Source organism: Chlorocebus sabaeus, chromosome 11 (assembly GCF_047675955.1).
Source record: "Chlorocebus sabaeus isolate Y175 chromosome 11, mChlSab1.0.hap1, whole genome shotgun sequence".
NCBI lineage: Eukaryota > Metazoa > Chordata > Mammalia > Primates > Cercopithecidae > Chlorocebus > Chlorocebus sabaeus.
The window spans coordinates 9,344,572-9,368,306 of record NC_132914.1 but is presented as its reverse complement, the minus strand read 5'-3'; the positions used below and the strand labels follow the sequence as shown (position 1 = coordinate 9,368,306).

The 23,735-nt window shown below is 40.5% G+C and overlaps 1 protein-coding gene and 1 pseudogene across 6 annotated transcripts in view; one reads left to right on the top strand and one right to left on the bottom strand.

Moving 5' to 3' along the window:
• The window catches only part of CLEC1A (C-type lectin domain family 1 member A), a 45,046-nt gene extending 24,164 nt beyond the window's left edge, over window positions 1-20,882 (bottom strand). Inside the window, exons 1-2 of one of the 6 annotated variants that reach the window (XM_073020465.1) lie at window positions 7,035-18,260; window positions 918-1,015 (exon numbers count right to left, since the gene is read on the bottom strand). Coding sequence is in view for 3 of the 6 variants with exons in the window: in XM_007967602.3 (XP_007965793.1) it covers window positions 7,035-7,149 (115 nt within the window). In the remaining 3 variants the exon portion in view is untranslated. Of the gene's footprint in view, window positions 1-917; window positions 1,035-7,034 lie in introns of all 6 variants that reach the window. The other 5 variants (XM_073020463.1, XM_073020464.1, XM_007967602.3 and 2 more) reach the window with 5 other exon arrangements.
• Window positions 9,418-23,701, top strand: LOC119622683 (heterogeneous nuclear ribonucleoprotein A/B-like; annotated as a pseudogene).
• The last annotated feature ends 34 nt before the right edge of the window (window positions 23,702-23,735 follow it).

Below are 23,735 nucleotides of genomic sequence, written 5' to 3'. Positions count from 1 at the left end.
TGTGAGATTATATCATGAACAAATCTAAGGGAGATTTGCTTCCTCCTGTTTCCTTCAGTTAACTGAGCTATGTGATTTAGTCTTGTTTTTTTTGCAAAAGGATGGTTTTCTCATGGTATCGACTGTAAAAGTATTTCAGATCAGCAGAACAGAAAAAAAAAAAAAAAAGATTAGAGGCAGAATATAGTTTGGGTGAATCATCCTCTCCAAAACCCTGTATTTGTAAACTTCCATACAGTCCAAGAAAGTTAATCATATGGATATTTCTAGATTCCACAGTTAAAAGTGCTTATGTGAGCCCATCACCATGATGATTTTATTTTTCCACATACCTCTTATTACCATTAAATATATTGTATATCTTTGTTATTTCATTTAGCTTATATCTGTCTTACTCCAGGAAAAATTAAGCTCTTTCTTGGAAAATATCTATTTAGCCATTATTGTAACCCAGTTCCTAGGGCAGTAGTTGAAATAAGCTCAATTAAATTTAAATAAATGGATGAATAGGTCCATTATATACAAATATCTGTGTTATATGCCTACCTACCCCTACTCAAACATAGTTACATTAATACACATCTCAAAGTCATAATAATTTTTTAAATCCTGTTGTTATAATTAATATTTGGCTGAAATTAAAAATAAGAGGTAAAGGAGAAGAAGAACTATGACAGTCAACCAACTTATTTATCTCTTTATAAATCTGTTTTCCGCCAGGCACGATGGCTGAGGCCTATAATCTCATCACTTCGGAATCCTCCCAACTGAAGCAGGAGGATTGCTTTGGGCCAGGAGTTCGAGACCAGCCTGAGCAACATAGTGAGATCCCATCTCTACAAAAGATAGCAACATAGTGAGACCCCATCCCCATCTCTATAAAAGTTTTAAAATTCATCAGCCATGTTGGCACACACCTGTAGTCACAGCTACTCAGAAGGCTGAGGTGGGAGGATTGCTTGAGCCACGGAGGTCAAGGCTGCAGTGAGTCGTGATCGTGCCACTCTACTCCAGCCTGGGTGACAGAGCAAGATCTTCTCTCAAAAGTAGTGATGAAATGAAATGAAATGAAATGAAACAAAATGAAATGAAATGAATCTGCTTTCCCTTGCATAATATCGAGGACATGGGAGGTGTTGATTTTCTGCCCAAAGGACCAAAAAGAGTGAACTTATATTCCTTCTGTGAAGTGATGGCCTAGACTTTAGAAATCAGAACATCTTTCAATGATGATTATATTCATGAAAAGAAAAAAAATACAGGATCCTTCCTAAGATTGCCTCAAAAATAAAAGAAGTATAATAGGCTTTAAAAGGTTTTTAAAAATCTCTTCTAAGAAATCCTCTTTCTCTGATCAAATTTTCCCATTTTGAAATTTTTCTTCTCTCTTCCCATCTCCCTCTTGCTCTCTCACTTTCTCTCTCTCTTTTTCAATATTCTCCATCCAATCATTCTATAGAAAGACATGGAGAAACACAATCCTGAGTAGTTCATCTTCCATGAAACCAAGCTCCCATGACGGAAAGTCCATGAAGTTGAAAGTTTCACTTTTTCTTTTTCTTTGATGCTATTTTTCCTTCTAGATGTTTTTCTTCTAACTGTGAGTCTAATGTGTCTCAGTTTTATTCCAAGTGCTCCTAATCATGCTGAAGTCTCTCTCCAGGGGTCACCCTCACCCTAACACGAGAAAGATTTTCACAAAAATAAGATGCCTGGGAGGTCGCTTGAGTTTGGCTTGGCTTTATTGTGGTTTTATTTTTTGGAAGAGAACCCCTTTGCTCTCTCCTGAGGCATATTTAGAAAGGGGTGTGGATAGGCCAAGGAATGATATAAATGATATAAATGATAGAATAATAAGATATATATAGAAAAAAAAAACCTTTCCTGTATCCTCTTAGTATAACCATAGTATAAAAGGCCTTTGTGCTAGGGTCAAATTTTGGATACCAATTACTGTGTAATTCTATGAAACTTTGTGGGTGGAGAGTTGTCAAACTGAACCAGTTACCCTTCATCAGGCATCAGAGAGGGAAAATTTTGTTTTCCACCCAAGAAACTAAGCTCACATTACCATATACAGTCTATTAGTATACCTATGAATGCAAAAGGTCTTAAAAGCTGGAGGAGACACCGAGAGTTTAAATAATGTGCACATTACAAACTAGTTGCAGAGCTAGGATTAAATCATTATGCTTAACGCTATACTTTGCACACTTTTCCGTAAGCCAGTCAGGAGTCACGGAGACATGGGGGCAAAACTGGTGGCAATGTACAGACTGGTGGCAATATTTCAGAAAGCACTTTTTGATCCCTTTGTATTTTGAAATGTAAATGTCTCTGTTTCCTTAATCCTCACATGTAGTGCATAGGAAACCTCCTCATGGGAATCTGAGTTCATGGGTTGAGTCTGCTTTTCTGTGTTCATGTAAATGCAGGTTTCTTTTCTCGTATGAATCTATTTCAAATATTGCCATTTTCATACTCTCTAAATGAAAATGTGTGTTATCCTTCCTATTATTTGAAAAAAGTATATATCTAAGAACATACGAGCTATTTCTAGAATATCATTGAGGTTCCAATTCACAGTATTTAGAAACTTAATTATATTTTTCCTCTTTAGTAAAATTTAGGTGATGTAATTTTATATCCCCATCAACAGATACTATTTACTGAAATATAATTCAAAAACAACATTACCATTAATGATAATTGCTCAAATTTCTTGAGTTACAGAGAAAAATGTCTTATATGAATGTTCTCATCTAGCCTCACAAACAACCCCTATAAGGTAGATATTATTATCTCATTTTACAGGTAGGGAACTGAGGCCTAGCGGGTTTAGACAGCTTATTCAGGAACACACAGCTACTATTAGTAATAGTTACTAATGAACTATTAGTAACTCCCCAGGATTGTGTTTCTTCATGTCTTTATATAGAATGATTGAATGGAGAATATTGAAAAACAGAGAGAAAGAAATAGTTACTAATAGTAACTATAAGTGTGTTCTAGATACACTTTATTTCATTGGAAGCAACCTTTGCAAAAATTCAATTACCAAGGAGTCACTGAAGTTGCCTAAGTTTGCACAACTGGTAAGTAACAGAGCTACCCAAGCAGACGGATTCCAGAGCTGGACATTTTCAATCATCTTCCTATCCTCCCAGCACATCTCAGATCAATATTTATACATGGCAGTGCATGTGGAATCATAGAACGACAGCAGCTTGCAACTTTTCACTTCTACATTATGAAATATCCACTCTACTAGCAAGATGAATTTTGAAGGCAAAATTTAATCACACTTCCTCTCTTCCATAGGAAGAAAAGTTTCCCAAGGCTCATTCTGTTCTAGTCAGTTTCTTAGTGTGCTGTATCAGGCTCCTCCTAACAGGATCCCATTATACTTGTTAGCCTCATGGGTCCAGATCATGTCACTTCCTCCGGGAACTCGCAAAACTAAACTTAATCAGTAACTCATTCATTCCTATATTGCTTCTGTGGCCTCCAACACTGATTTAACAGCACTAAATGACATTTACTGCAACTATTGATTTAGAGCATTCCTTCCACTTCTCTAAGCACCTCAAAAAACAGGCTCCTCTAGTACATCCCATAATGTCTTGTCATGAGTAGGTTTGATTTAAAGAGTTGTTGAATCAGTTAACAGTGATTTATGTCATGACTGTGATGAGAGATTTATGCTGTAATTGAGGAAATAAAACTAAGACACTGGGAAATGCAATAGTACTGTAATGAATGTGAACAAGGGTAAAGAGGAACTTGAATTTATTATTAAATTTTTAAAAATTATTTAACCAAAGTAATTGTTTATTATGTAAACATCAGTTCCTTTTTAAACCACTACTATCAAAACTAAATATTTTCCTCCTTATTGATAAATTGTTAAGTAATCATTTTTAGTCTTCCTTTTACTTAAACTCTCTGCAGTATTTGTTATTTGTTGTTTTTAAAACTCACAGTCATCATCACTGACTTTTCCAATACTCTTGAATTTATTGTCTCTTCCATTACTCTGATTTTCCATTACTCTTGAATTTATTGTCTCTTGATGCCCTTGATGTCTCTCTCCCAGATTCCTGCTTCTACCACTCTCTGCTGTTCATACCTAGTAGCTCCTTTTGGAATCTTTCATTCTTCTTGCTCCTCAGGTCCTGATATTCCCTCAGATTTTCTCCTTCACACTCTATTCTTCTGTTCATTCATCTTTTCATTTTACATTCCCTCCCTCAGTGCTCTCACTCACTCCCATACATTTTAGTTACTATCCATTTATTTTACTTAATGACTTAGGTACCTCATCTACTTTATTTATTTAATTACTACGCCAGTAATTCCCACAAATATATGTAGCCCAACCCACATCCTGCATATGCAGGTGTCTTTGGACAGCTCCAAATGCATGTCCCTCCTTCTACAGACCCCTTAAACTCAAACTCAATTCATCACCTTTCCTATCCCTTCTATAGTTTCTGTCTCAGTTAAACAGCAGTGCCATCCACATTACATCAGACAGAACTTAGTCAACCTACCACCGAGGTCCCTTTCCTTGTCTCCTCACATGTAACCAATCACTGATTATCTAAACTCCATCGCCCCGACATCTTTCATATCTGATTCTTTTTCCTCATTTTTACTATACTGCCTCAGTTCAGGTTCTTTTACTCTTGTACCGGACTAGTGAAAAAATTTGGTATCGGCACATCCAGTTTCATATACTTTCAACCCATCCTTTCCATTGCAGCCTGGAAGGTCTTCCCCAAATGCAAAATTCTGTTTCTTCCTATCTAAATCCTGCATTGACCTCATTTTAACTATTGAATAGAATTAAAATAGATCAGCATGCCCTAAAATCCTTCCTTAACTTGCCAGACTTACCCCTTTGCCAAGTTTCCCTCCTCCAACTCTACACCTATGCCATACATAATGCTTATAGTTCTCTAAAAATACAAAGCTACTGAAAACCTTCATGACTTTCCCTTCAGATGTCTCTCTGTCTGTAGTGTTCCCCAGCCTCTCAAACATCCTCACTCCTGATTCCACATTATGTGGAAGATCTTAAAATTAACTCAACTCCACAGTCGCTCCTCCTGTTAAGCCTTTCCTAAACTCCTCTACTTAATTAGGTAGACATAACCAAGCTCTCGGCTGTACTGTACATGCTTCTGCCATAACACTTTATTATACGTATTCCTCAGTTGATAATTGTATTAGACTTTCAATTTTCTTATGAACAGGGACCATATCACATTGGACATTATATCCTCAGTACTAGGATAACATGACCCCAAACATAAGTTTGTGAAAAATGTATGAGGTGGTTGTCTTTCATTTTCACTATCTTAATTGTTTGGCATTTTTACTATCTTGTTTGTCATTTGTAAACACACACATAGTTGTTATGTCAATTGTTATTGACAAAAGTCTAGAAATTAAATGAATGCGTGTGTGATTTGTATTAATTCTAAAAAATAAAAGTTGCCAGCTCTTAATGGTGTCACATCAGTATGTTGAATCTGAATCCTCCACATTGCCAAAAATTTCTGAGTGATTTCTGCTGTTATTTTTATCAGTGAAGGTATATCAGATATGTTTATCTAAGAAATAATTATACTTCTATGATGGCATTCCCCTGAATGTTTGTATTACCATAAAAAGATGAAAACAAGATCTCATATATGTTGCGTAAGATAACTATTTCCAGATGATTTCCTCCAAGACAATTCTTTGTAATCTCTACTCCTACTGTTTCAACTTCCATTTCTTACAAAAAAGCTCCCAGATGTTGCAGCTAGTGTTTTATCTTGCTCCACATCCCTCTCCACCCTTCAACCTCAGCAGAACTTATTTGTACATGCTGTTCCTGATTATGCTGACCACTAATCCTTGAGAGACTTCTGGCTCCAGTCAGAGGTGGAAAATGAAGTTATATACAAGCTCCTCAAAACCACAGCCCTACAAATGGACTCTTCCTAAGATTTTTTGGAGGAAAACACTTTGTATCCTCTTACACATATCCTGTGGCTACAGACATCCCTACTTTGTCACTTAGCTTCATTTCAAAGAGGTTGGAAATCCCCTGTGTCCCTTAACAGCTTACTGGGTAGTTTAGTTTAAAAACAACAACAACAAAAGAGCCATATTAGTAGGTCTCAGATGGAGAGTCATTTAATACATAGAAAGTGAATGGAGGGTTTAGTAGGAGAAAGGAAGGAAAACTAAAAGTTATTTGATAAAGAAATAAGGAACAGGATCTTTTTTATAAATTTTTAAAATGTATATCCAAATTTACAAAGGTGAAGAAAACGATGATATAATCAGAGGGAAAGGACATATTAAAATACAGGCACTGAATGAATGCTAAAATGTGGGATTCCTTTTAACATTCCATTTCTTGAGAATTCCTCAAGTGTTCCTTTTAGCAATTTTGTGTCAGTCTATATCAGTTCAGACAGACATTCAACTATTTTACATAATTTATCATTCTCAGTGCTCACAACCACCTTGTAAAGGAAGTTTTATTACTTCTATTTAATATTAATTCAAATTAACATGAATTAATATACTTAAAGTATTTAAAACACTGCCAGCACATAATGAGCCCTTTATACATGTTTGTGGCCATTAATATTTTATAAATAAAGAATATGATGCTACCAGGATACTTAAATAACTCATCCAAGGTTACACAGAAGGAAAGTGGCTTACCTGGGTTAGGACCTAGAACCTAGTCCTGTGTATATTACCATGTGAGTCCTTTTCACTAGAACTGAAGTCATATTTTAGCTTTAGATTGGCTGAGTGGCCCAGGAAATAAAATCCTTCTCTAACTGTGTGAATTATGGAACTGAATAGAATTGAAAAAAAAAAAAAATCACTACTATGTCACAGGACGAGTCACTGGAAATAAAGTTATAAGATAGAAGTTAAATGTGCAAATTTCTAGGAGGGATAGCTCATCTCACACATTTCACAAGGGCTCTGGTCTATCTGGACTCTGGGAGACAGGGTACCTGTGCGCCGGGGCTCTGGACGCCGAGCTGTGGCAGAGGCTTGAGAATGCAGGCTCATGGTGGTGTCTCCATCATCATCCAGCATGTCCCTCGTCCTGCTGTACTTGGGCTGCATCCGGATTCCTGCAGCGCTGAGAGTGAAATATGGTGGGATTGCCCTGGGCCGCCTGGCTACTGTGAGCTCGTTCAGGAAGCAAGGCACTGAAAGGCATTCCTAATGTTCTTTCCCAGCAAGTAGCAGGGGAAGTCTCTGACTGCAGTTCCTGACTGGACAGGCCCAGCCCCTCTGCTGTGAGCTTGTACTCTGAATGCCAAATCAATCAGGCTGAGGGGAAACAGCATGTGTTTTCGGTTTAGGCAGTCTCTGTCTAAACAGTTATCAAAAAGTTGGCCTTTCTCAGGTCTTTTTTGTTTACCTGTTTGCATTTCTCATGTAACTTCAGTGTAAAGAAGGCAAGAACTTACAATAGCACGGTGTAGCCCTGTGGTTCCTTCAGAGTCTGCGGAATAATAATACTTGGAAGGACACGCATCCTCACTTCTTACCCATCCTTTAGGGAGTCACTTAGTTTAACCTCTCTGTGCCTTTGTGAAAAGAGAAGAGATTATAGGATCTAGCCCCTTCCTTTCTCCAACAACAGAGTAGTGATCATTCTTATAGTATCTGAACTTGATGTAACATTTTATAGCACATTTGGTACATTATGATCATGAGGAATTATACATTTTACTGGAAGTAAAAACTTTTAAAACTATTACTAACCACCATGTGGTTTGCGGAAGCCAGTTAGTTTGTGCCTAAATCTCCTAAACTGAGAGGAAAATATTTTAGGTAATGTGAAAAAAATTCTTCCTGAATCAGTACATTAGAATTAGTCTCTTTGTGCTGACCTGCAACAGGATACCTGAGACCAGATAAGTTATAAGCAATAGAAATTTATTTCTCAGCATTCCAGAAGCTGGGAAATCTAAGATCAAGGCACTGGCAGGTTTGGATGTCAGGAGAGAGCTGCACTCTCTGTAGTGGAGGAAGGCTATTCTCACGTGGCAGAAAGCAGAAGGACAAGCCAGCTAAATGCTACATGTAGCCTCTTTTATAAAGGTCTTAATACCATCCTCAAGAGAGAAGCCTTCAAGGCCAAACCATCTCTTAAAGGCCCCACCTCTCTCAATACTACCACACTGGCAAGGCCTGAATCGTGCAAGAAACACATTCAAACCATAGGAAGATAGTTATCAGTAACAACCTTGTGGCTTTGGGAGGACAATTAACAATTTGCGTCTGCATTTCCTAAACTGAAAGACAAGAAGATTGTTTTAGATAATGTCGAAAAGTTCTTCCTGAATCTGTACAATAGGCTTATACTACTCTACCAAAACTTTTCCAGATGTTAAGTGATAGATGGGCAAAATCAAACATGCTAAATATAAAGGAGTGTCAGAATGCTCCAGGTGGGGTAGCCAGACCATCTAAAAGATCTATGAGGAAGTGCATATTGTGGATTCACATGTGTTTTAAGCTGTGTGTTGTTCATCAAATTATTCTAAATTTTTTAAAAACAGGATTTTTTTTTTTAGATGACAGATTGGAGGCAGTGTTAGCATGACTCTACCACTTGGAAGGATAAAATAGTGAGTAAAAAACTCTCACTGTGGGCCAGGCATGGTGGCTCACACCTTTAACCCCAGCACTTCGGGAGGCCGAGGTGGGTGGATCACCTGAGGTCAGGAGATCGAGACCAGCCTGACCAACATGGCAAAACCTCGTCTCTACTAAAAATATGAAAATTAGCCAAGTGTGGTGGCGGGTGCCTATAATCCCAGCTACTGGGGAGGCAAGAGGTAGGAGAATCACTTGAACCCAGGAGGCAGAGGTTGCACTGAGCCAAGATCGTGCCACTGCACTCCAGGCTGGGCAACAGAGCGAGACTCCATCTAAAAAATAAAAATAAAGATTCTCACTGTGTACATTTTTCCAAGAAGCAATGCAGGAACTGAACAGGAAAACTGAAAGAATCCATAGACTCTTTGAAAAAAGCAGCAGGTTACATCCCACACCGTCAGTTAGGTGAAAAACTGTAAGCCCCCAGGGTGTGAGAGGTGAAGAGACTGGCTCCAGGATACAAACCCCCACTGGGGAACCTGAAAGACCATGCCATGGGAGAAGGCCTTAACCCTTCCCAGCACTGGAACCAATTAAAAGAGCAGTGAGGAACATAAAAGTAACAGCAGCAGCAGGAAGAGGCCTGTGTGTATTCCCAGTCTCCAGCATGAACCAAGGGAAGCTATTCCTTACCTCGTGGAACTCAGCCAACTAGCTCAGCCAGGGGATGCACATTGTAAAAACTCCCAATTGAAATTCACAATATAACCTCAAGAGAAGATGAACTCCCTTGGCCAGAACCAGAAAGATGAGTGGGAAATGTGTTGCAGCCACGAGTGTGGGATCTGGGTGCCAGCTGTGTGGGTGAACAGAGTATGGCATGGCCCGAAAGCCAGCAGTTGCTATCACCATGGCAATTTGGTGTGAGCTCTGAGTGCAGACTGCCTGGAACTTAGCTCACTGCTGCTAGCAGAGTACTGCAGGAGCCAGATCTGCCTTGCCAACTGTGTGAGATCTGGGTTAGGCTTACTGCTGCCTGCTACTCCCCACTCCCTGTGCAAACCCATCTCCAACAGGGACTGCTGCTTGCCATGCACATGGTGACTCAGAGTGCAGACCCACCTAACACAGCCCTCATCTGGCTTTGCCCCTCCACCCACCGTGGTAGCTTAATACAAAGGACAGAAACCCTGGGGAGGTTTATAGCCCCATCCATCACCTGAGAAGCCAGACTACCTACCCTGGGCAACATAAGGCAAGCACAAATCCCACTGCTACTACCACACCTGGTACTCTTTTGCAAACGCCACCCAGTAGCTGGAAGGCTACCAACACAGTCCATTACAGCATCTGTATGTGGAATAACACTGCACTCAGGAAGGACAAAACTACTGTATGACCTCAGCTATTACCACTTCCTACACCACCCTACCTAACCAGGAGGTCCGGAGTCTATCCACATGACCAGTTTATTACTACTTGAACCAGCATTCAAGAAAGACAACGCACTAAAGTTATCTATAATCAAGGAATCTCACAAAGTCTATGTCACGCCTCTGGCACCCCCATCAGATCTGGTGCTGATACCTGCTGTTGAAAAACTGGAGGACAGGTCATATCACCAGATCCTTAGCAGACATCTCCCAGCACTAATCTGGAGCCACTGAGTGGCTAGACCCAGAGGAGAAGCAACACTCATAGTAGTCTGTCTCTCAGGAACTTCTCCTACGGAAAGGGAGAGTGCGCCACATCAAGGGAACACCTTGTGTGACCAAAGAATCCAGATGGCAGGTCTTGAAGATTAGATTGTTCCACTGGTGGGAAGTTTCTTTCAATAGACGCAGAATTGCAGTGCTGGGTTCAGCAGGGAATGTCTACAGCTGTCCCAACAGTCAGACAGCCCTGATGCTTATCAAGGATCTTGGAGAAAGGGACTCCTTACCAACCTCGTCCACCACGGCAGACACAGCTGGGTCTTCTCCCACAAGAGCTCAGCATGGGTGCACCCATAGACAGACTTTCTCGAACACTTCAGGGTGACCGCATCCCCACAGGAGAAGCACCCTCCAGTTTCAGGCTTACATAAGAGGCAGAGTCACAATTGTCTACTTGGAACATTAACATTCCAACAGATGAAAAGAGAGGCCTGTCTGATCTGAATAGCCAGAATGTTGGGACAGGTGTGTGTCTGGGAGATGGATAGCTTCCCTGCTGACCTGACAGGGGAGCCAAGGTGGCTACCACCCTTCCCCTGATAAGACTTCAGTGTGTCTCACTGACAACTCCCTCAGCCCCCTTTGTCAAGGCTGAGACCTCTGCCCACCATTGGGTATTGCATTTACCCACCTTCTTTAGCCACAACTGGTTGCTACCTAGGAACACCTCCACTACTGGTCTGAAGCCTGAATCATCAACCCAGTGAATGAAATACTGGGGAAAAGTAAAAAAGTTTAAAAGTACATACCACATTGGAATGAGATAAGCTTCCAGAGACAGTAAGTTTGCTCACACACTGAGTACATTACTGCTATGTCTAGCATCTGAGAAAGCCATCATACAAAGTTTCTCTATAACCAAGGAAATCATACAGACTTTTCAACCCTAAAAGCACCAAGAACCAAATTAGGCTATAACAAACAATAAACATTAAAGTCAAACCCTTAAGAAGGAAAATAACAAATAAAATCATACAGTCAAATCAAAAATAAATTTAAGAATAATTAGAAGAAACAGTCTACCCAAATGAGGAAGAACCGGAAAACTAATTCCGTTAATATGATAAAATAGGGTTCTATAACACCTCCCAAAAGATCACATTAGTGCTCAAGAAATGAAGCCAAACTAAGACAAAATTTTAGAAATAGCAAATGAAGACTTCAGAATGTTGTATAAGAGCTACTCAAGGAGATACCAGAGAAAGGTGAAAACCAACATAAAGAAATTTAAAAGAAAAAAATTCAGATTACAAAAGAAAAATTTTCTAGAGAGCTAAATATCATAAAAAAAGGAACTTCTGGAAATGAAAGACACATTTAGGGAATTACAAAATGCAGTGGAAAGTATTAACAAAAGACTAGAATAAGTAGAAAAAAGAATTTCAGAATTCAAAGACGAGGCTTTCAAATTAAGCCAATCAGACAAAAATGAAGAAAAAAGAATCAAATGAACAAAGTCTCCAAGAAATACAGTAGTATGTAAAACAGCCAAATCTAAGAATAATTGGTGTTCCTGAGGGAAGAAGAGAAAAAAAAAGTTTGGAAAACTTATTTGAAGGAATAATTGAGGAAAACTTCCCTGGCCCTGCTGGAGATTTAGATATCCAAATCCAAGAAGCTCAAAGAACTCCTGAGAAACTCATTGCAAAAAGATCACCACCAAGGCATAGTCATTAGGCCATAAAAGTCAACATGTAGAAAAGAAATCTAAGAGCAGTGAGACAAAAGGCATCAGGTCACATATAAAGGAAAACCTATCAGACTAACAGCAGACTTCTCAACAGAAACCTTATAAGCCCAAAGGAATTGGGACCCTGTCTTTAGCTGCCTTAAACAGAACAACTGTCAGCCAACAATGTTGTATCCAGCAAAACTAAATGAAAGAGTGATATAATGAAATGAAAGAGAGATAAACTCATTTTCAGACAAACAAATGCTGAGAGAATTTGTAGTGTTACCAAACCAGCACTACAAGAAATGTGAAAAGGGCCGGGTGTTTTGGCTGATGTCTGTAATCCCAGCACTTTTGGAGTCCAAGGCAGGAGGATCACAAGGTCAGGAAACCAGCCTGGCCAATATGGTAAAACCTCATCTCTACTAAAAATACAAAAATTAGGCCAGGCCTGGTGCCTCATGCCTGTAATCCCAGCACTTTGGGAGGCCAGGGCAGGTGGATCATCTGAGGTCAAGAGTTTGAGACCAGCCTGGTCAACATGGTGAAACTCCATCTCTACTAAAAATACAAAAATTAGCTGGGCGTGGTGGTGGTTGCCTGTAAGGCCAGCTAGCTGGGAGGCTGAGGCAGAAGGATCACTTGAACCCAGGAAGTAGAGGGTGTGGTAAGTCAAGACCAGGTCATTGCACTCTAGCCTGGGCAACAACAGGGAAAACTCCATCTCAAAAAAAAAAAAGAAAAAAGAAAATACAAAAATTAGCCAGACGTGGTGGTGGGTGCATGTAGTCCCAGCTACTCAGGAGGCTGAGACAGCAGAATGTTTGAACCTGAGAGGTGGAGGTTGCAGTGAGTCAAGATCGCACCACTGCACTCCAGCCTCAGTGACAAAGTGAGACTCTGTCTCAAACAAACAAACAAAAAAAAAGATAAGAAAAGAAATGTGAAAAGGAGTTCTAAATCTTGAAACAGAAGCTCAATATGCACAAAAATAGAACCTCTTGAAAGCATAAAACTCACAAGGCCTATCAAACAACAACACAGTGAAAAACACAAAGTATGTAGGTAACAATTAATATGATGAGTAGGACAGTATCTCACATCTCAATATTAACATTGAACATAAATGGTCTAAATGCTCCACTTAAAAGAAACTGATTGGCAGAATCAATTTTAAAAATTACAAACCAAATATCTGCTATCTTCAAGAGACTCACCTAACATGTAAGGACTCATATAAATTCAAGGTAAAGGGGTAAAAAATGATATTTCATGCAAATGAAAATGAAAAGTGAGCAGGAGTACCTAGTCTTATACCAGACATAACAGACTTTAAAGTAACAACAGTTAAAAAAAAAAAAAAAAAAGTCAAAGAAGGTCATTATATAATGATAAAAGGATCAATCCAAACAGAAGATATTACAGTCATAAATTTATATTTACCTAACACTGGAGCTCCCACGTTCATAAAACAATTACTATTAAAGCTAAGAAAGAGATAGACAGCAAACCAATAATAGTGGAAGACTTCAATATTCCACCTGTAGCAGTAGATCATTGAGACAGAAAGTCAACAAACCAATAATGGACTTAACCTACACTCTAGAACAAATGGGCTTTACAGAACATTCTTTGCAAGAACCAAAGCAGATACATTATTCTCATCAGACATGAAACCTTCTCCAAGATAGACCATGTGATGGGATACAAAACAAATCTCAGTAAGTTAAAAAACACATATAATATCAAGTATCTTCTCAGGCCACAGTGGAAAAAAAAACTAGAAATCAACACCAAAAGAAACACGCAAAACTAAACAAATACATGGAAATTAAATAATCTGCTCATGAATGATTTTTGGGTTGACAATGAAATCAAGACGAAAATTTAAAAATTAATTGAAATGAATGATAGTAGTAACACTAGTTATGAAAACCTATGAGATATAGCAAAAAAAAAAAAAGGCAGTGCTAAGAGAAAAGTTTATAGTGCTAAATATCTACTCAAAACGTCTGAAACAGCACAACTTGACAACCTAATGTCACACCTCAAGGAACTACAGAAATAATAACAAACTAAACCCAAAGCTAGCAGAAGAAAGAAAATGACAAAGATGAGAGCAGATCTAAATGATATTTAAATGAACAAACCAAAAAACTTAAAAAAAAAAAAAATCAATGAAACAGAAAGCTGGCCCTTTGAAAAGATAAACAAAATAGATATACCATTAGCTAGATTAAGCAAGACAAAAAGAGAAAAGATTCAAGAAAGTTCCATTAGAAGTGAAAGGAACAACTAGTACCAGCCACTGCAAAAACATGCCAAATTGTAAAGATCATGGATGCTAGGAAGAAACTGCATTAACTAACAGGCAAAAGAATGAGCTAACATCATAATGACAGGATCAAATTCACACATAACAATATTAAACCTCAATGTAAATGGACCAAATGCCCCAGTTAAAACACACAGACTAGCAAATTGGATAGAGTCAAGACCCATCAGTGTGCTGTATTCAGGAGACCCATCTCACATGCAGAGAGATGCCTCAAAATAAAGGGATGGAGGAAGATCTACCAAGCAAATGGAAAGCAAAAAAAAAAAAAAAAAGGCAGGGGTTGCCATCCTAGTCTCTGATAAAACAGACTTTAAACCAACAAAGATCAAAAGAGACAGAGAAGGCCATTACATAATGGTAAAGGGATCAATTCATCAAAAGGAGCCAACTATCCTAAATATATATGCACCCCATACAGGATCACCCAGATTCATAAAGCAAGTCCTTAGAGACTTACAAAGAGACTTAGATTCCCACACAATAATAATGGGAGACTTTAACACCCCACTGTCAATATTAGACAGATCAATGAGACAAGAACATCCAGTACTTGAACTCAGCTCTGCACCAAGCAGACCTAATAGACATCTACAGAACTCTCCAACCCAAATCAACAGAATATACATTCTTCTCAGCACCACATCGCACTAATTCCAAAATTGACCACATAGTTGGAAGTAAAGCACTCCTCAGCAAATGTAAAAGAACAGACATCACAATAAACTGTCTCTCAGACCACAGTGCAATCAAATTAGAACTCACGGAACTCACTCAAAACCTCACAACTACATGGAAACTGAACAACCATCTCCTGAATGACTACTGGGTACATAACGAAATGAAAGCAGAAATAAAGATGTTCTTTGAAACCAATGAGAACAAAGACACAACGTACCAGAATATCTGGGACACATTTAAAGCAGTGTGTAGAGGGAAATTTATAGCACTAAATGCCCACAAAAGAAAGCAGGAAAGATCTAAAATTGACACCCTAACATCACAATTAAAAGAACTAGAGAAGCAAGAGCAAACAAATTCAGAAGCTAGCAGAAGGCAAGAAATAACTAAGATCAGAGCATAACTGAAGGAGATAGAGACCAAAAAAAAACAAAAACAAAAACAAAAACAAAAATCCCTTCAAAAAATCAATGAATCCAGGAGCTGGTTTTTTGAAAAGATTAACAAAATTGATAGACCGCTAGCAAGACTAATAAAGAAGAAAAGAGAGAAGAATCAAATAGATGCAATAAAAAAATGATAAAGGGGATATCACCATCAATCCCACAGAAATACAAACTACCATCAGAGAATACTATAAACACCTCTATGCAAATAAACTAGAAAATCTAGAAGAAATAGATAAATTCCTGGACAGATACACCCTCCAAAGACTAAACCAGGAATAAATTGATCTCTGAATAGACCAATAACAGGCTCTGAAATTGAGGCAATAATTAATAGCCCACCAACCAAAAAAGTCCAGGACCAGACAGATTCACAGCCAAATTCTACCAGAGGTACAAAGAGAAGGTGGTACCACTCCTTCTGAAACTATTCCAATCAATAGAAAAAGAGGGAATCCTCCCTAACTCATTTTATGGGGCCAGCATCATCCCGATACCAAAGCCTGGCAGAGACTCAACAAAAAAAGAGAATTTTAGAACAATATCCCTGATAAACATCAATGCAAAAATCCTCAATAAAATACTGTCAAACTGAATCCAGCAGCACATCAAAAAACTTATCCAACACGATCAAGTAGGCTTCATCCCTGGGATGCAAGGCTGGTTCAAAACATGCAGAGCAACAAACGTAATCCATCACATAAACAGAACCAGCGACCAAAACCACATGATGATCTCAATAGATGAACAAAAGGCCTTTGACAAAATTCAACAGTCCTTCATGCTAAAAACTCAATAAACTAGGTATTGATAGAACATATCTCAAAATAATAAGAGCTATTCATGACAAGGATGCCTTCCCTCACTACTCCTATTCAACATAGTGTTGCAAGTTTTGGCCAGGCAATCAGGCAAGAGAAAGAAATAAAGGGTATTCAATTAGAAAAAGAGGAAGTCAAATTGTCCCTCTTTGCAGATGACATGATTGCATATTTAGAAAACCCCATTGTCTCGGCCCCAAATCTGCTTAAGCTGATAAGCAACTTCAGCAAGTCTCAGGATACAAAATCAATGTTCAAAAATCACAAGCATTCCCATACACCAATAACAGACAAACAGAGAACAAAATCATGAGTGAACTCCCATTCACAATCGCTACAAAGAGAATAAAATACCTAGGAATACAACTTACAAGGGATGTGAGGACCTCTTCAAGGAAAACTACAAACCACTGCTCAATGAAAAAAAAAAGAGGACACAAACAAATGGAAGAACATGCCATGTCCATGGATAGGAAGAATCAAAATCGTGAAAATGGCCATACTGCCCAAGGCAATTTATAGATTCAATGCCATCCCCATTAAGCTACCAATGACTTTCTCCACAGAATTGAAAAAACTACTTTAAAGTTCATACAGAACCAAAAATGAGCCCGCATTGCCAAGACAATCCTAAGCAAAAAGAACAAAGCTGGAGGCATCACGCTACCTGACTTCAAACTATACTACAATGCTACAGCAACCAAAATAGCATGGTACTGGTACCAAAACAGAGATACAGACCAATGGAACAGAACAGAGCCCTCAGAAATAATACCACACATCTACAACCATCTGATCTTTGACAAACCTGACAAAAACAAGAAATGGGGAAAGGATTCCCTATTTAATAAATGATGTTGGGAAAACTGGCTAGTCATACGTAGAAAGCTGAAACTGGATCCTTTCCTTACACCTTATACAAAAATTAATTCAAGATGGATTAAAGACTTAAATGTTCGCCCTAAAACCATAAAAACCCTAGAAGAAAACTAGGCAATACCATTCAGGACATAGGCATGGGCAAAGACTTCATGACTAAAACACCAAAAGCAATGGCAACAAGAGCCAAAATAGACAAATGGGATCTAATTAAAGAGCTTTAACACAGCAAAAGAAACTACCATCACAGTGAGCAGTCAACCTACAGAATGGGAGAAAATTTTCACAATCTACCCATCTGACAAAGGGCTAATATCCAGAATCTACAAAGAACTTAAATTTACAAGAAAAAAAACAAACAACCCCATCAAAAAGTGGACAAAGAATATGAACAGACACTTCTCAAAAGAAGACATTTGTGCAGCCAACAGACACATGAAAAAATGCTCATCACTGGCCATCAGAGAAATGCAAACCAAAACCACAATGAGATATCATCTCACACCAGTTAGAATTGAAATCATTAAAAAGTCAGGAAACAACAGATGCTGGAGAGAATATGGAGAAATGGGAACGTTTTTACACTGTTGGTGGGAATGTAAACTAGTTCAGCCATTGTGGAAGACAGTGTGGCGATTCCAATTCCTCAAGGATCTAGTGCTAGAAATACCATTTGACCCAGCGATTTTGTTACGAGGTATATACCCAAAGGATGATAAATCATGCAACTATAAAGACACATGCACATGTATGTTTATTGCAGCACTATTCACAATAGCAAAGACTTGGAACCAACCCAAATATCCATCAATGATAGACTAGATTAAGAAAATGTGGCACATATACACCATGGAATACTAGGTAGCCATAAGAAAGGATGAGTTCACGTCCTTTGCAGGAACATGGATGAAGCTGGAAACCATCATTTTGAGCAAACTATCATAAGGACAGAAAACCAACCACCACATGTTCTCACTTGTAGGTGGGAATTGAACAATGAGAACACTTGGACACAGAGTGGGGAACATCACACACCGGGGCCTGTCGTGGGGTGGGGGGCGGGAGCATTGGGAGAAATACCTAATGTAAATGATGGGTTGATGGGTACAGCGGGCCAGCATGGCACATGTATATCTATGTAATGAGTCTGCATGTTGTGCACATGTACCCTAGAACTTAAAGTATAATAATAAAAAAGAGAGAGAATAATATAATCTATGGAAATAATGTTAACTGTTTTTTCTAGTTTTGTGTCTTTTGCAAATTTGACATTGTTGATATAGAAATATAGCTTCCCAAGCTGTTTATAAGGCAACCGTCACATATTTGTATCTGTCAAATTCTGGATTTCTAGGTTTTTGTTTGGTTTGGGTTTGATTGCTTTTTGAAGCAGTCAATATGTTATATAGTAACAAATAAAATACAAATAGTTTATCCTCCAGGGAAAAAAAAAGAAGTGAGAATGGAAACATTACACTAGATACCACAGAAATACATAAAATAATTTGAGACTACTATGAACACCTCTAAGTACACAAACTAGAAAACCTAGAGGAAATGGATAAATTTGTAGAAAATACAACCCTCCTAGATTAAATCAAGAAGAAATAGAAACCCTAAACAGACCAATAAAAAGCAGCAAAACTGAATCTGTAATTTAAAAAAAAAAAAAAAAAAGCCAACGAAAAAAAGCCTAGGACCAGATGAATTTACAGCTGAATTCTATCACTCATTCCAAGAATTGATGCGAATCCTACTGAAACTATTCAAAAACCGAAAAACAGGGAATCCTCCCTAAATGATTCTATGAAGCCAGTATCACCCTGATACCCAAACCAGGAAAGAATATAATTTTAAAAAGACCAGTACTACAGACCAATATCCCTGATGAATATAGACATAAAAATCCTTAACAAAATACTAGTTAACTGAAACCAACAGCCAATCAAAAAGATAGTACAATGCTGGGCGCAGTGGCTCATGCCTGTAATCCCAGCACTTTGGGAGGCCGAGGCAGGTGGATCACTTGAGGTCAGGAGTTGGAGACCAGCCTAGCCTACATGGCAAAACCCCATCTCTACTAAAAATACAGTAATTAGCCAGGTGTGGTGGCGCGTGCCTGTTGTCCCAGCTACTTGGGAGGCTGAGGCAGGAGAATCGCTTGAACCCGGGAGGTGGAGGTTGTGGTGAGCTGAGATCATGTCACTGCACTCCAGCCTGGGTGACAGAATGAGACTCTGTCTCAAAAAGAAAAAAAAAAAGAAATATATAAAAAGATAATACATCATGATCAAGTGTGTTTCATCCCAGGGATGTAGGGATGGTTTAACATAAGCAAGTCAATAAATGTGAAACATCACATAATTAGAATTAAAAACAAAAACCGTACAATCATCTCAATAGATGCAGAAAAAGCATTCAATAAAATCCTGCATTCCTTTATGATAAAAGCCCTTAACAAACTAAGCATAGAAAAGACTTAACCTCAAAATAATAAAAGCCACATAGGACAAAGCCACAGCCAACATCATACCAAAGGGGAAAAACTGAAAGCATTCCTCTTGAGAACTATAACAAGACAAGGATACCCACTTTCATTATTTCTATTCAACATGGTACTAAAGTCCTAGCCAGAGCAATCAGGCTAGAGAAAGAAAGAAAAGGCCTCCAAATTGATAATGAGGACATCAAACTATCACTGTTTGCCACCAATATGACTGTACACCTAAAAAACTCTGAAGACCCCTCTGAAAGACTCCTAGACTTGATAAACAAATTCAGTACTCTTAGATTACAAAATCAATGTACACGATTCAGTAGCACTGCTATACACTAATAACAACCAAGCTGACAGTCAAATCAATAACTCAACCCTTTTACAACTGCTGCAAAAATAAATACCTAGGAATATACTTAACCAAGGAGGTGAAAGAGCTCCACAAGGAGAACTACAAAACACTGCTGAAAGAAATCATAGATAACCCAAACAAATTGAAACACATCCAATGCTCGTGAATTGGAATAAACAATATTGTGGAAATGACCATATTGCCCAAAGTGATCCACAGATTCAATGCAATTTCCATCAAAATACCATCATTTTTTCACAGAACTAGAAAAAACAATCCTAAAATTCATGGAACCAAAAAAGAGCTTGGATAGCCAACGCAATCCTAAGCACAAAGAACAAATCTGGAGGCATCACATAATTAAACTTCAAATTTTACTCTAAGTCTATAGTTACCAAAACAGCATGGTATTGCTATAAAAGTAGACACATGAACCAATGGAATAGAAAAAAGAGAACTCAGAAGTAAAGCCTAATGTCCAGGCAAGGTGCCTCACACTTGTAATCCCAACACTTTGAGAGGCCCAGACGGGCGGACCACTTGAAGCCAGGAGTTCAAGACCAGCAGAGCCAAGATGGTGAATCCCCTTCTCTACTAAGAATACAAAAATTAGCTGCATGTGTTGGCCAACACCGGTAATCCCAGCTACTCAGGAGGCTGAGGCAGGAGAATCGCCTGAACCTGGGAGGGGGAGGCAGCAGTGAGCTGAGATTACGTGTCACTGCACTACAGCCTGGGCAACACAGCGAGACCCCATCTCAAAAAACAAAAACAGAAAACAAAAAAGACGAGGTGGCAAGGCGCCGGCGGGAGCTGGTTTGCGGGTCGGTGGGTTCTCTATGGAGGCGGCTGGGAAGGAGGGGTTGCAGTTGAAGCGGCTCAGTCAGCTGACGAGGCCAGACCTCAGCAGTGCGAGCTGGAGCACGGCAGAGCCCAAGGCGCTTTCCCCCGAGGGTGGGGACAAGTGGGCGAGTAGCCGCCACGACTCGGCCTATCGTGTCCTCGGAGACAACTGGAGCTACCGAGAACCGAGGGCGCCCCGAAGGCGAGTCCTCGCGCGACCGCAGCGCCCTCGAGCGGGAATCAAAATCAAAACTTGCCGAGGACCGCGCCTGTAGTCCCAGCTACTCAGGAGGCTGAGGCAGGAGAATGGCGTGAACCCGGGAGAAGGAGCTTACAGTGAGCCGAGCCCTTGCCGCTGCACTCCAGCCTGGGTGACAGAGCGAGACTCCGTCTCAAAAAAAAATAAAAAATAAAAAAATATATCGCTGAGGACGAACAGATCAACGCCAGCAAAAACGAGGAGGACGCAGGAAAAATACTCGTTGGTAGCCTGAGCTGGGATACCAGCAAAAAAGATTTAAAAGACCGTTTTACTAAATTTGGAGAGGTCATTGACTGTACAAAAAAATGGATCCCAACACTGGATGGGCAAGAGGGTTTGGGTTTATCCTGTTCAAAGATGCAACCAATGTGCAGAAGGTCCTAGACCAGGAGTACAGGCTGGATGGCCGTGTCATTGATCCTAAAAAGGCCATGGCCATGAATGAGAGGTGACAACGTGCCAGCAGCCCTCGCTCGCTCTCGGCACCTCCTCGGCCTTGGCATCCGCTCTGGCCGCACTTGAGGAGCCCTTCAGCCTGCTGCTGCACTGTGGGGGCCCCTCGGGGGCTGGCCAAGGCAGGAGCCAGGTCCCTCTGCTGGCCAGGAGGTGTGGAGGGAGAGGCGCGGGCGGGAACCGGGGCTGCGCGCGCAGTCGGGCCGGCGCGGGTTCTCTGGTGGGCGTGGGCTCCGCGGCCGGCATTTGGCGAGGCAGGTAGGCGCCTGCTGGGCTTGATCAGGGACGAGATCCCTCTGGGCTGCGGGAGTGTCCTGGCAGGGTGCCGCAGAGTTCCATGGCGACTGCCAGTGAGAGGTGAAGCCGGCTGGGCTTCTGGGAGGGTAGGGACTTGAAGAACTTTTCTGTCTAGCTAAAGGTTTGTAAAGGCACCAATCAGTGTTCTATGTCTAGGTAATCAAGTGGGGACTTGGAGAACGTTTGTGTCCAGCTAAAGGATTGTAAACACACCAATCAGCACTCTGTGTCTAGCTAAAGGTTTGTAAACACACCAATCAGCCCTTTGTGTCTAACTAATCTAGTGGGGACTTGGACAACTTTTGGGTCTAGCTAAAGGATTGTAAACGCACCAATCAGCGCCCTGTCAAAACAGACCAATCAGCTCTCTGTAAAATGAACCAATCAGTAGGATGTGGGTGGGGCCAGATAAGGGAATAAAAGCAGGGCACCAGCTGCAGAAGCTGCAAGCAGGTAGGGTGCCTTTCCAAGGTCTCTGGGCCTTGTTCTTTTGCTCTTTCCAGTAAATCTTGCTGGTGCTCACCCTTTGGGTCGGCAGACTTTATGAGCTGTAACACCCCCTGTGAAGGTCTGCAGTTTCACTCCTGAAGCCAGCTAGACCCCCGAACCCACCAGGAGGGACAAACAGTTCTGGACGCACCGACTTTATGAACTGTAACCCTCACTGCAAAAGGTCTGCAGCTTCACTCCTGAAGCCAGTGAGACTACCAACCCCACCGGCAGGAACGAACAACCCTAGACACATTTAAACATCCGAAGAAACGAACAACTCCGGACGTGCCACCTTTATGAACTGTAGTCCTCACTGCCAATGTCTGCAGCTTCACTTCTGAGGCCAGCGAGACCATGATCCCACCGGGAGGAACGAACAACGCCAGACACGCCACCTTTATGAGCTGTAACACTCACCGCGAAGGTCTGCAGCTTCACTCCTGAAGCCAGCGAGACTACGAACCCACCTGCAGGAACAAACAACTCCAGACACATCTGAAGGAATGAACAACTGCAGACGCGCCACCTTTCTGAACTGTAACGCCCAGGGCTAAGGTCTGCAGTTTCACTTCTGAGGCCAGCGAGACCACGAACCCTCTGGAAGGAATGAACAACTCCAGACGTGATGCATTTAAGAGCTGTAACACTCAACGGGAAGGTCTGCAGCTTCACTGCTGAAATCAGCAAGACCACGGACCTACCAGAAGGAAGAAACTCCAGACACACCATCTTTAAGAACTGTAACACTCACCACGAGGGTCTGCGGCTTCATTCTTGTAGTCAGCAAGACCAAGAACCCACCAATTCCGGAAACATGACTTCATGGAGGGTCTGAATCCTGAAGTCACTGAGGAAAAGATCAGGGAGTACTTTGGCGAGTTTGGGGAGATTGAGGCCATTGAAATTCCAATGGATCCAAAGTTGAACAAAAGATAAGGTTTTGTGTTTATTACCTTTAAAAAAAAAAAAAAAAAAAAACAACCTGTGAAGAAGGTTCTGGAGAAAAGTTTCCATACTATCAGTGGAAGCAAGTGTAAGATCAAGGTGGCCCAGCCGAAAGAAATTTACTGGCAGCAGCGGTATGGTTCTGGGGGCTGTGGAAACCACAACCGAGGGAACGAGGCAGCGGAGGTGGTGGTGGAGGTGGTGGTGGTGGAGGTGGTGGTGGTGGAGGTGGTGGTGGTGGAGGTGGTGGTGGAGGTGGTGGTGGAGGTGGTGGTGGTGGTGGAGGTGGTGGTGGAGGTGGAGGCCAGGGTAGTACAAACTACAGCAAGAGGCAGCGACACGGTGGCCCTCAGAATACCTACAAGCCATACTGAGGCAGCAGCAGAAGAGACCAACCGATCACACGCA